General features: G+C 38.5%; 1 protein-coding gene across 1 annotated transcript in view; it reads left to right on the forward strand.

Annotated features, from left to right (window-relative positions):
- Positions 1–14,490, forward strand: part of Cpq (carboxypeptidase Q) — a 336,477-nt gene that overhangs the window by 56,870 nt on the left and 265,117 nt on the right. Inside the window, exon 2 of the mRNA XM_057791890.1 lies at positions 9,566–10,019. Within this exon, the coding sequence (XP_057647873.1) occupies positions 9,590–10,019 (430 nt within the window). The 5' untranslated portion in view covers positions 9,566–9,589. The remainder of the gene's footprint in view (positions 1–9,565; positions 10,020–14,490) is intronic.

A 14,490-nucleotide genomic window follows, 5' to 3' on the forward strand; every position in this document is an offset into this window, starting at 1 on the left:
TCAAATTCCCGCATTTATTACTTTTAACATTACTGTCACTGAATGCCTGGCAAGAAGTAAATTATGGAAGGAAGGGTACATTTTGGCTTAGAGTTTGAAGGTCTAGTACATCAATGAAGAGAAGGTATAGCCACAGGAGTATGAAGTAATTGATCACATTGCATCCAAAGTCAGGGAACTGAACATGACAGGAAGTAGAGTCATGCTGCAAAACTTCTCACCCATACACTACAAGATACTGAATCAGTGGACTGAGTGATGACTTTAAATGTGAACCAGTTAAGAGTTTGATCTAAGGTCATTCAGCTAGGTGGTAGCAAGGAGCGTAAAGAAAAGTGTGATTGGTGCTAAATACTTTTAAAATATTTAAGGAAATCTATAATAAATTATTAGAGCAAAAACGTACTTATTTTACATTTAGCATATAAAGAAAAGCTTCAGATAAATTCTTAAAGCTCATGGGTCTAAAGAGAAACAGTCAGACCAAATCTCAGGTCTTCCAGCTCCCTTTGTAGGAGAAACTTGTGAATACACTCAAGCGGGAACAAACCCATATTAGTCTGTGAAAAGTAATTGTTAAAGTGATAAATCATAGCCATGTACAGAAGTAAGTAACACATGCTTGATGTATGTGTTAGGTTATTCTATAAATATTTACTGACAGATACTGTGTTTTTGGTTGTGTGTAAAGACAAAATACATTCATTGAGGAGAACATGTTCAATGACTTTTTGTTGTTGTTGTTTTGGTTTTTTGAGACAGGGTTTCTCTGTGTATCTTTGACTGTCCTGGAACTCATTCTGTAGACCAGACTGGTCTTGAACTCATAGAGATCTGCCTGCCTCCACTTCCCAAGTGCTGGGATTAAAGGCAGGCACCACCACTCTTGTTCTTTAAAAATGTGGGGGGGTCCCCCTGGGGCTCACGGAGCTCAGGCGGGTGCCAGCAGGGCGGGCGGGTGCCTGGCGCCGGCTCCGGAGTCCAGCACCCGAGCAGCGGCAGAGTTCCCATCAGCAGGGAGCCATGCGATGGGCGCATGTGAGCAGACCCATAGACACAAAAGGTAGCCATAAAACTTTTATTGAGGGAGAGAGGGAGAGAGAGAGGGAGAGGGAGAAGGAGAAGGGAGGAGGGAGGAGGGAGGAGGGAGGAGAGAGGCAAAGCCCCGTGTGTACACCGGAGAGAACAGAAGGAGAGAGAGAGAGAGAGAGAGAGAGAGAGAGAGAGAGAGAGAGAGAGAGAGAGAGAGAGAGAGAGAGAGAGAGAGAGAGAGAGAGATGGCGGCGGAGGTCAGAGGTAAAAAAGGAGTGGATGTGGCTAGGGCGGGGACCGAAAGAATAACAACCACTGCCTGGCTTTTTTTTTTCAATGAGTTTTTGTAAAAGTGAAATACTGTCACTACTAAGTATTTTATAGTCTCATATGGTAACATACATAAAACATGGGACAGTCGCATGGAATGTTCAGCAAGCAGCAATACCTAAGAGTTAGAGACTGATAAGCTGTTGCGCCTTGCATAAGCCCAACTTCTTCCATCTACAAATGATGAAATATCACTTGGGTAGAGAGAACAATATACGCAAAATCAGAGATGCATAAAGATGCAAGCAGTGGCAAACAACCTCATGGGTTTGCAGCATAAGGACTCTGGAGACAAGCAAGTTATGTTCATGTGTGTTGCTGTAACAAAGTGTTTCCAGCTGGGTTACTTTTAAAGAAGAGAATTGTTCTCATAGTTCTGAAGGTCAGAAGTCCAAGACCTAGATGCTGACATGTAGTATCTGGTATGGGCATCTGCTTTCAAGACCACATTTACTTGTATCTTCCAGAGTGGTGAGTATGGTGTCCTTACATGGTGAAATAGACAGAAGAACAAGAGAGCACTGCTTTCAACTTTGAGCCATTTAGTAAAGGCACTAAATACCACTTGATGATAGCAGAGCCTTGTGTCTTCATCATTTCCCAAAAGCAACACTTCCTAATACTGTTGCATTGAGAATGGTATTTCAACATAAATTTTGGAGAGGCCACCACTGTTCAAATAATAGCAGAAAACATAACTGTGACACTGAGTGGCAAATAGTGGGAAATGCATTTTAGTCCTAAGAGTGATTTGAATTGTATTTAATGTAAATCTTGAGGCAAAGCAGCTCCAGCTAGAAAACATACTAAATGCAAGATGGTGAGATAGGGTGGGGCACAGTTCCAACATAAAAAATGAATTTCTGATCTAGTGAAGTAAGGGTGTGGGTGGAAAGAAGGAAGGTTAGTCAAGAAAGAAAGCAAGGGGTAAGTTACGCAAAGTATTCACCTCATGTCCCTAAGGGAGAGAAGAGTCCAGATTTGTTCCTAAGCAGTGACTAGGATTGGGACTAGACTAGGGTAGGAAATGGAAGAGAAGGTTGAGAGTCAGAGAAACTGTGTCTGATGCTGGATGTTTACACTTTTATGAGCACTGGGGAAGGTATGCAGACCATGTGTTAGCAATTGAGCTGTGGAGCTGTGTTCACTCACTGGAAAAGCATGAAACTAAAGTGATAGTGGCTAAAATAAATGGAATATCTTCTCTCAGGTAACAGGAATAGTAGTGGTTTTGCTGTTGAGTGATGGAGGATAAGTTTTTTTGGACTTGTTCCTATGGTCATAAAAATAGAGTGATGTAGCATCTATGACTCTTTCTGAGCAAGTCATAGGACTTCCTCTGCCTAGAAGATCAGCTGGAAGGGGGAGGAAGAGAATTGCTTAATTCAATTTAGTTAAATCATTAGTTCCCCATCTCATAAAACACAGCGACTCTTAAAAAGCTATTGCAATGTTTGGTTTAGTTTCCTGAAATTAAAAATCATAGGTGATCTATGTATATTTTCAGATAATCAGTATGTTATCATGGCTACAATATAAAGGAGAGCTTAAAGGAATGTGACTTATGATGATGTAGTTTTAAAAATGTGAATTCTGAGGCATGACTACAGCAGAATAAAAGGACGAAATAGTTCCTGTGATGAGTGTGATGAACAATGATGGGGCACCCAGGGGTGTGACAGCAGTGCTTCTTTGCTGCACATGGCTTGAGTGCTGGCGTTTCATCAGCTCTTTGTAAAGTTTTGAACAAGGAAGCATAATTATTTCTTGAAAACATCTACTTGCATTATAGCTATATGAAAATGACTTTGTATTCCTGTGTCTAATAGAGTTACATTCAAGGCTCTAATGGCTGGTATTTAATATTAACAATAAAAAAACTTACCAAGTGTGGTGGTACATTCCTGTAATGTCAGAATTTGGGAAGCTAAAATGGGGGATAGGGTGCCTTGAGTTCAAAGCTATCCTCCAGTGAATACTAGGCCAGCTAGGAGTGTACAGTAAGACCTTGCTTCAAAATCAAATGAAACAAACAAAAAGAATTATAATATAGGAATATCTTTCCTACACAGATTGCCATTCTTATAGCAGCATGTATATTTCCTGGTAAGATTTTTAAAGCTGTATTACAATTCAAATGGTTGCCCTCTGCAATATTTATACTCGAAATGATTCCTGTGCTTAGCATCATCCAGGTAGAGACCAACTATCTTAAATAACTGGGCTAGACATTTTCTACTCCTAGCCTACCTGAAGGTCAGTTCAGCTAGTAAAGAAAGAAAGAACGCCGAATATGGAATTCAGTGTTCACTTTAGTAGTGAGAATTTGAATCATTCTTGTTTTGTGATCTTTCCCCACATTATGGTGCAGTGTTATGGTGTAGAGCAAGGCTTTGATTAGACCAAATAAGGAACTAGAGAGCAAGCTGTAGGAACTGTAAGGTCAATATTATTTAAGCTTTGAATTTAATACAGACAAATTTCTTCCTGAAGATAACTAAAGGTAACCACCCTAAATCCAGGGAGGGTCCCAGGAACTGTGAACTGAACCTTAATAAGCCAGCATCTGTGCTAGGATTTAGCATTTCTGATCCTTTTTATATGACCCATGCTTTTGATTAAAGACTTAGAGTTGTATTTACATCAGTGAATGCTGCTCAGCAATAAAAGATTTAGAGGAAATATTTGCATTTTTATGTTACTACTAGATTCAGGTTTTTAGAAGACAAAGTAACTGATAAAATAAAAATGAATAAAAAGCAGTAGGCTCTAAGTCTCACTCCCATTTTTAGCACACTCCCTTGCCTCTGTGTCCTTGCCCATCTTTGGTCTAATCATTCTGGAATTGTTATCAGAGCCTGAGACAATTTCAAACAATGCATTTTCAGGAAAAATATTTAGAAATGGAAGGAAAGGTTTATTTTTTCCTATATAAGTCTGTTATTAGGTAATAATTCAGAGTATGACAGAGTATGAGAAATGTTGCTTTTGCTTTCAAATTTAAGTAGAATAGAAAGAAAATGACATCTCAAAGTTCTGTTTTTGTGAAAGAAACTGTAACCATGGATTATGAAGGCAGTATATGCAAAATACAAAACAAATCTTTCTAAAATATTGCTCCAAAGTTGCCTGTGACTATATGTGTACATATATTCGTGTGTGTGTGTGTGTTTGTGTGTGTGAAGTTTCTGAATTCAAAGACATGGTACAGTATGAGTTTTAAAAATAGTTGTTTAACATTTTGAAGGATATTCCATTTACTGTTTTAGAGTTTGAATTCAAGGGAAGGAACAATGATTTCAACCCTCTTTGTATAAGAATAAAGAACATTTAAAAATGTGCAGTTTAAGTTTAGACATTTTAAGTAGTTCTGTATTTGCATGAAAGAATGCTGACTCATTTTTCCTCAGGTTATTAGTATTTGAGGGATTTTAAATCGAAGAGAATCTTGAGTTTCTTTGTAAATGAATTCTTGACTAACTCATTGTCTACCTGTATAATGTTATTTCATCTCCCTGAGAAATTTACAGAATAACCAATAGGTAACAAGTAATGTCTCTTTTGAGACTTTGAGATATTTTACATGTGCCCCTGTTCTAACATGGTCCCGTGTGGCTTCTCTGTACTCAGGGTACAAGTGTACTGGAGATCCGAGATTTTTTTGTGGTGGTAGATAAAGAGTGAGCATTCATTGTCCACACTCTAACAGCCCTCCAGGACACTTGACTACGTCTGTTTGTAGCTTCACACAGTAAATGTTTCCTTGGGGGAATACCTCCTTCCTGTTGCTGCTGTGTTCCATGTTTTCCTGGGGATACTTCCTGTTTCTGCTGTTTCTTCATGTTTTTCTTAGGAATACTTCCTTCCTGTTTCTGCTGTGTCTTCATGTTTTTCTTGGGAATACTTCCTTCCTGTTGCTGCTGTGTTCCATGTTTTCCTGGGGATACTGCCTGTTTCTGCTGTGTCTCCAGGTTTTCCTGGGGGATACTTCCTTCCTGTATCTGCTGTGTCTCCAGGTTTTCCTGGGGGATACTTCCTTCCTGTATCTGCTGTGTCTCCATGTTTTCCTGGGGGATACTTCCTTCCTGTTGCTGCTCTGTCTTCATGTTTTCCTGTTTCTGCCGTGTATTCAGTATTTTTCTGGGAACTACTTCCTTCCTGTTGCTGCTGTCTTCTGTGTTTTCCTGGGAAATACTTTCTTCCTGTATCTGCTGTGTCTTCCATGTTTTCTTTCCACTTACCCACCGTCTAACATTTCCTTTGTTGTATCTGACTACATTTTGTCAGCTTCCCTCCCTCTGCATGCCAGTTCCATCTTCTCCAGGTGCCCCTCAAGAAATTCCGACTTTCCTCTGTATCCCAGTTTCAGCGCTATAGCAAATGCTCCATCTGCCCTGTTTTACCTGGACTTTGTTACTACTTCAGTTACAGGACTTTTTCTTTCTGTCTCTTCTTATGCTTGTCAGTTCTTTGGTACTATCTTATATATTTAGTCTCTAGTTTAAAAATGGCTCAATAAACTTTTGTCAAATGAATTGATAGAAGAAGTTAGAACCTAAAAGGAAAGAACAGACCTTTTCCAGTTGAATAAAGAGAAAATAAAATGTGTCAGTCAAGAAATAGTATTTGTTCTTGTTCTTAACATAGAATTTATTTTCCCTTTGTGAACTCCAAAGAAATATCACTGAGGCTTGCTTAAGAAGGATTTTTACCAATCCTTCTGCCCTGCACAGCAACACTGTACTGAGAAGAGATAAATGTACACTTCTTGCTGTCTGCAGAACCTACTGTGAGTCTGTGGGAACTTGAGTGCCAGTGTTCTGTGGGCCATAAGAAGAGCTGGCTTCAACACTGTACCACTCTTGTCTGGATCTAAGCCTTTCTTTTCTTGGCATCCAAATGACATATCTTTATCATTCAAAGGTTAAGCTTGTGTATCTTAATTTTTCTAAAATTAGCCCTGACCTTTTAGAAAAAATAGATTTGATAAACATATTATTTTCTCCTCTACTACCATGGGAAAACTTTGGCAAAGAAACTCAAAAAGGAAGGATTTGTTTTTGTTTTTTGTTTTTTGAGGTTAAATCCATCATGGCCAAAAAATCAAAGTGTCAGGATCTTGAAGTACCTGGTCATTACACATTCCCAATCAGGCACACAGAGTGTACTGTTGCTCAACCTACTTCTCCACTATAGTCCAGGACTGTAGCTGCTGGTCATGCCACAGTCACAGTCAGAAACAGAGTAAGGCATGCTGCTGCTGGACCTACTTCTCCACGATAGTCCAGGGCTTTAGTCACTGGTCATGCCACAGTTAACAATCAGAAACAGAGTAAGTCTGTTGCTCAGCCTTCTTCTCCATTATAGTCCAGGACTGTAGCCAGGGAATTAGTGAATCCTCCTAAAAAGTATAGTCTGGTGAAATACTTTCATTGCTTTGATTGTTTAACAAAAGTTAACCTTTAAAGGTATACATAGGTATTGTGATTATAAAAAGTATGTATAAGAAAGAAAAAGCCGGGTGGTGGTGGCACACGCCTTTAATCCCAGCACTCGGGAGGCAGAGGCAGGCGGATCTCTGTGAGTTCGAGATCAGCCTGGTCTACAAGAGCTGGTTCCAGGACAGGCTCCAAAACCACAGAGAAACCCTGTCTCGAAAAACCAAAAAAAAAAAAAAAAAAAAAAAAAAAGAAAGAAAAGCAGCTGCAATGCAGAGTTGCCATACTTTTCACAGTGCTTAAATATTATAGTAAGTTTTTATTTCTGAAGCTTGTTTGTGAAGGAGGAAACCCTAAGGAAACTAACACCTCAAGAGATTAGAGGCTTATCTACTCCTTAAATGAAAAGGTACCAAGTGACTATATTAGATCTAGCAATTGAAGGTGCAGTGCTGGATCATTTATCCTACTTTATTTTGAGGGTGAAGAGACAGATTTATGCACAAACATAAATGTTAACATTAGTTACAATTAGTTAAAGGTGGCACACACCTTTAATCCCAGTACTTGGGAAGCAGAGGCAGGCAGATCTTTCTGAGTTTGAGGCCAGCCTGGTCTACAAGAGCTAGTTCCAGGACACCCTCCAAAGCTACAGAGAAACCCTGTTTCAAAAAAAAAAATAGTTATAATGGAAACACAGATGATGTAAACAGTTCCGAGATTTGGTTGGAGGTTATTTTTAAAACATTCCCATTGAAGAGTGAGTGGGGGTATTTACAGGAACAATGTTGACTAAAATGAGGTTAGATAAGACATTTAATTTTCTAAATGCTTCAATAAGGATTAACGACAAAAAGTGAAGTTAATTATATATTTTAAGTAATCTAATATATCTGGAATACTTTTGTCCTCATATTTACATCTTTAAAATCAAAGTAGTATATTTTACACCTATGAAATAAAAATATCTCATCTTGCACTAGCTACATTGCAAAAGCTGCAAGTCTACAAGATATGAAATATGTGTATATGGGGCAAGGAAAGGGGGAAGGAGCAAAGGAGGGAGGGTAGGCAAGATGGGCAGATAGAGGGATGAAGGAATAAAGAAAGGCAAACTTAAGGTTGCTGATGCCATTTTAAAAGTTATTATTTGTCAGTTGAATTTGAAATGTATCCGTATAACAGTTTATGTTTCTGAGATCTGCGGTTTAGGAATAGCTTTGAGATTTTTGAATGTTTTGCAGACTAATATCTTTGTGAAATAAGGTAAAAATGAATTAATAAAGGAAAGGAAATTAAAAAACACTTTTGTGAGAACTGAAAAATCTTGTCTATTTTGTGTTTTGTGACACAATTACTAATGTAACTAGTAATAAACAAATTTATAGGCTCATTGATTTGGAGCCTGGAAAATCTGATAGAGGGTTTTTCTTATTGTGTGACCACATGAGACAAGACTGTGTGGCAGAAGGACATGAGAGGATGTGAAAGAGAAACCCAAGAGAAGGTTCTAAAGCACCGAACCCTGTGAAGAAATAAGTTCATTAGGACTTCAAGACCTACACTTAAAGGTCTCATCAGTCAGTAACTCTACTGATGCCAATTAAACAATGATATGTCCTTTAGAAGAGGCAGTCAAGCCACAATGTATGCAGTTTAAAAAGTGTCTGACCCAATATCGTCCAAACTTTCTGCAATGATAATAATTCTGTTTGAACTGTGTGGTATGGAAGCTACTAGTCACATGTGCCTACTAAGTCCTTGAAAAATGCTTGGAATGACTGCAGAATTAACTTTAAAAATTTTTAATGTTAAATTAAAATAAACCTATGAGACTATTGTCTACAAGCACTAAATTGAGCAGCACTAGCTACACTTATTCTCAGTCTCCATGTCACTTTATGGGTCTGAACTCCCTGCAGTGCTGAATGAGTAGCACTGTTTAGCATAGAGCTTAGAACTGGAAAAACTACGTATTCCCAGTATCTTAATCTCTCTGTCCTGATGCATAACTTCCTTGTTTATAAAAATAAAGGTCATAAGTGTCTGCCTCCTAAAGTGAGGCCCCTATGGGGATCAAATGCGATAACAAGAGCATTATACTTAGGACAATGTCTGATACATAAACCATCATGACAAAACGTGTTTGTTGTTTTTTTTAATTATTGTGTCAGTGATGGGTATCACAGAGATAAAGACTAGCAAATATCATGCTTTGTTTCTGCATTTGTTTCAGTTCTATGCTTCTAAAAGCGTATCACAGTTCCTAGAATATAGCTGAATAAATATTTTTGAAAAGAATCAGGTATTTTTAGTGGAAATGGGATTAGGAAAAATGCTGAGAAAAAAATGACATCTGAGATAACATCAGAGGTCAAGTTGTGCAGACAAAGAAAAAAGAGCTCATTTGGTCAGAGGAAAGATGGGCACAGTTGAACAGTGCTCCGCTAATAGGGAGGTGCAGCTGGTACCCTTTCACCATGCTTCTTCCTTCCTCCTTCTCACCCCCTTCTCTGTCTCCCTCTGGCTCTCGTTCAGTAACAAGGTCCCTAGGTAAGGAGTGATTCTATAGGCTTACTTACTACACACTGCTCTGTTAATAAGTCAATCATTGTTCTTCGACAGCTCTCTCCCTAGGAACTGTATTGCTTGAATATGATTGGGAAGGTTTGATGATGGTTGGAAAGGAAGAAGGATGCTGCGTGAAAAGCAGGCTGTGGATTGTGAGCTAAAGTATGCTTCTTTTTCTTATTCATTTCTCACAGAAAAAAAATAAACAACTGGGAACAATGAAGTTCCTTTTCTTCATGTTTGGCGTCATTCACCTTTTAGCCCCGAGTTCTGGAAAAGCTATATACGGGAATGGCATTTCTCAGAGAACATTTCAAGAAATACAAAAAGAAGTAGCCAGCTATGAAGATGTTGCTAAAGCAATTATCAACCTTGCTGTTTACGGTAAATACCAGAACCGGTCCTATGAGCGTTTGGCACTTCTAGTTGATACTGTCGGACCCAGACTGAGTGGCTCTAAGAACCTAGAGAAAGCCATCCAAATCATGTACCAAAACCTACAGCAAGATGGTCTGGAGAATGTCCACCTGGAGCCAGTCAAAATACCCCACTGGGAGAGGGGAGAAGAATCTGCAATGATGCTCCTGCCTAGAATTCACAAGATGGCGATTTTGGGTCTTGGCAGCAGCGTTGGAACTCCCTCAGGAGGTACTCTTGGCTTTTTCAATTGGCTATGCTCTTTAATCTAAACTAATCTCTGTTTCTCCCTCTCCCTCTTTCCCCTTCTTTACCTTGTTTTGATACATGGATTTCATACAAACTAGTTTAGTCTTGAATTCATTATGTAGTCAAGGGTGACTGAACTTGTGATCCTTTTTTCCCTCTTCCCGAGTGCTGAGGTTACAGGTGTGTCCCCACACCTGGTTTCTGTGATGCTAAGCAAGTATTCTTCTAACAGTGTTACACATCTGTGGTTCTGCTCTCCTATTGTTTTGTACAACCAATATTCACTGACATGACTAACAATATATGTGATTTCTACTGTGAGGAAATATAATCATTTCTCATTTGATTTTCTTAGTGAGTTCTCAACCCATATTGTTTCTCTTCCATCTTTCTTCTTCCTTTTTTCTATTTCTCTTCAGAAAGGAACTATACTAGGTGACTTTTTAGATGAATTACTATCAGCACCCTGGCTTCAGCTTTATCCAGCAATATAATGCCTAGATATGGAATATATAGCCAGTTAGCAGACCTGTAAAACTTGAATGTATTCATGGATTAATTTCCTATGGCAGAGAAAATATTTTGTATTCTTTTGACTTTCTCTTATACTAAGACCCAGCAGACACACAGTTTATTTAAAACTCATTAATGAAAAAGACTCATGTACTATAATATCTACCCATTAGAAACATAGCATAATGATTTTTAGCATTTTCACAGAATTGTTCAATCTAATTCTAGAACATTTGGATTGTAAAACACAATTTGATTATTGAGCATTTAATTATTCCCTCCCCCGATCTCATAACTAGGAGGAGCCACATTTAATCCTCTAGTCCCACTCCCCAAGACCCAAGAAGCCACTAATCTGCTTTCTGCCCCATCCTGGACTTGTCACATGAATGGAACAATGAACTCCGTGGTCTTTTTGACTTTCATTCAACATCACGCCTTCCAGGTCATCTATGTTGTGGCACATCTAAGTGCTTTTTTTTCGTTGGTGAAGGGTATTTTATTTTTGTTGTCTTTATCAGTCAGTGAATCTTTAGACTGTTTCCACTTTTCCTGAATAATGAATAATGCCATTATATACATTTATCACAAGTTTGTGTGAATATGTTCTCATTAATCTTGTTTATATATCAAGGAGAAGAATTTCTGGGTCATTTGATAACTCTCTAGATTTAACTTCCTTGGTAATGCCAAGCTGTTCACTGAAATTTGTACCATTTTCTGTTCTTGCTAATAATGTACAATTTTCCCATTTACTTGCAAACATTTGTATTAATCTGTCTTTTTGGATATAGCTACCTAATAGTATTTCACTGTGGTTTTGCTTTGTATTTTATTAATGACAAGTGATATTGAACATCCTTCTATGCTTTTTATTATTACTTTTAATTAATTAATTAGTTAATTTATTATTTGTGTGTGTGCAAGTGTGTGCATTTATGTATATGTGTTTCTTTGTGTATGTGAATGTGTGTGTGCATGTGCATTCGTACATGTATGTATATGCAAGTGTCTCTGTGTGTATGTGAATGTGTGTGTGCACACACACATTCAATAGTGGACATACAAAGGTGTGAAGGTCAGAGGACTAGTTCTCTCCTCCCACCTTGTTGGTCTTGAGAATTACATACTGCCTATAGCTCATCTCTTTCCATCTTCTGTATCATGTCAAAGTTCAGGACCTAACATGCTACACCAAGTTTTATAGGTTTCTTTTAACTGATACTCCTGACTTATTTCATTTGAATTGATTTCTATGCTGTTGTTTTCATTGTCTTTGTACAATATGGACTGCATTCTACTCTAGCACTTAAAATCTTTCCATTGTTAAGGGTATGGTTCAAATTATGTTTGAAAACTTATTCATGCTTAAGCTTTCTTCAGGACTATGTGATGTTCCTAGTGCTCTTATATGTCTGCTGTGTTTTATACTGAGAAGGTTTAATTTGCAGTTGAGCAGCAGTGTCAGGGAAGAGAGAGATCGGTGAACATCAGCCAAGTCACAATTTAGGTGTTTACTATGGTCTCTTCTCTTTGGAAAGAGAAGCAGCAGATGGAGGGGTCTGGAAAGCAGCAACTTAGTCTTACCTCTGAGTTTGTCTGAAAGAATCTTAAAAATAGCAATCCTGCATCCTCCTAATGCCACCACAGAGGCGATCTACATCTAGCACTTCCTGTTTGTTGCTCAGGCAATAGCTAGCTTACTAATAAGATCCTACTATTAGATTATTAATTATTTGCACCTGACCTTTTCATCCTCCTCGGTGTCATCATAGAAATAGCATGATCTCAGTTGATGGGGGAGAATAATTTCTGATATCTAGTCACACTGAGTAGCAGTGCTGTGGAGATAGTGTATCCTTGGGTACTTTGCATTTGGAGGTATGAAATCAGCTGGTGGATCTGAGTGCAAAGTGTCAGAGTTTGCAAGTTTGACTAGTTGTGGTGTAGATTTACTCACATTGCCTTTGGGTAGGTGTTAGGCCACATTCAGATAACAGCATCTAAGACAAACTTCTATACTGTGACCATACCTTCATAAGGGTTTTCTTTCTTCATCTCATCTAGTCTATTTCTGCTCATATCTTTCAGCTGTACCCTTTTATCCCTAATTGTTTCTGTAAGAATAGGATACTACCATTTGTTCTTCCTGGAAAGTTAAGATGCATGAGTCAGTCTGGAAAACAATGACTGGATTATATTCTGAACTTTCTGCATTCCTTTTGCAGGAACATAAAGTAGCTTTGCATATTCTTTGCACCTTCATATTGTCATACTAGGATGGCTCAGAAAGTCAAACCAATAAATCAAAATTACCACTAAATTTGATTACATCAAAATCAAGAAGTTGTATTCATGACCAGTGAGAAAGCTCAATAGGTAGAGGACCCTGGGAACATCCTGAGGACCTTAGTTCCATTCCTTGATACCACAAGATGGCAGGGGAAAATAAAATTACAAAGTTGTCCTCTGACCTAGGATAGCTGGTGGTTTTGTCTGAGACCTGAGAGCTGGAGAGCTGATTGTATAGATTCTATTTTGGATTGAATTGCCTGGGAACCAGGAATGTTGAAAGTAAGAAAGATTGATGTCTCATCTGGGTCAGTCAGTGTGATCCAACATTCTTTTGCCCTTTTGTCTATTCAGGCCTCAGTTGTTGCATGATGCTAGTCCAAATTGTAGAGACATCTGCTTTATCCAGCCCACAAGTTCAAATACTAGTCTTTTCTAGAAACATCCTCACTGCTACAGCCAGAAGTAATGTTTAATCTGCTCCCAGTGCATTTGATGTCCCAGAAAGTTTCTTCTTTATGACAAATGTGTGGGAAAAGAGAAAAACTTGAGAGGGTTCAGATTTTAAGGGGCCAATGGTTTGGATTTGGCCCCAGAAATAGAGGAGAAAATGAGTTAAAATAATAATTATTATCTTCCTGATATAAGAGGTGAAGTTGAGAGAATCAAAGATTATCAAGTGTTTTAAGTTTGAGTTAGTGAAAAAAAATGAAGTGATAATGAGGGATTCCCCTCTGTATGCTATGTTGTTTTATTACCATTGGTTAATAAAGAAGCTGTTTTAGCCTGTAGCAGGGCAGAAGATAGCCAGGCTGGAAGAAATGTATAGAGAGCATAGGCAGAGTCAGAGAGACGTGATGTAACTGCCAAAGGAGACAGATACCAACACCTTGCCCAGTAAGCACAGCCTTGTGGTGATACATAGATTAATAAAAATGAGTTCATTTACAATATAAGAGCTAGCTAGAAATACGCCTAAGCTATTGGTCAAACAGGGTTGTATGTATATAGTTTCTGTGTGATTATTCGGGTCTGAGTGACCAGGAAACAAAAGGGCAGTCTCTGTTTACAGAATGGTGCCACAACATGGGCCAAGTACATCCACAGAAAACCTGAGAGATCTTGAAAAGGAATTCTAGACACAAAAGAATGAGAGTTAAGCATGGCTTCTTGGTAGCAAAATTTTCTCAGGTGGGCTTTGTTTGCTAGAGGCAAGCAGAGGCTTGATTCCTTAAATTTCTGACTCAGCATTAGCATCAAAAACTGCATGGTTCCTGGTTTGTGCTGGTCCTGTTATGAAACAATTTAATAGGTTTTGTTAGCAGTGTGCTACTAGCTGCTTAATGGTGACATAGATTCACTGTGTCCCTGGAGCCAAGGCAGTGAGCATGGCTCACAGAGCTGGTGGTGAACATACCTCTGCCATGTTTGACTGGGCAGGGCCAAAAGGCAAAGCAGCCTTAGTCCCAGCCATACTGCTTAGCACTTGAGGAAGTACTCCTAGTCAGAAAATGATTACAGATACACAATAAAGAGAGATTCGGACAAATAAATTCTGAATGAGTCACAGTGTGTTTTAAAATGCACACAGGTTTGGGAGAGAGAGTAAAAAGGATATATACAATTATAAAAAATTAAATGGTTTTAA

The sequence above is a fragment of the Chionomys nivalis genome, chromosome 17 (assembly GCF_950005125.1).
Source record: "Chionomys nivalis chromosome 17, mChiNiv1.1, whole genome shotgun sequence".
Lineage (NCBI taxonomy): Eukaryota > Metazoa > Chordata > Mammalia > Rodentia > Cricetidae > Chionomys > Chionomys nivalis.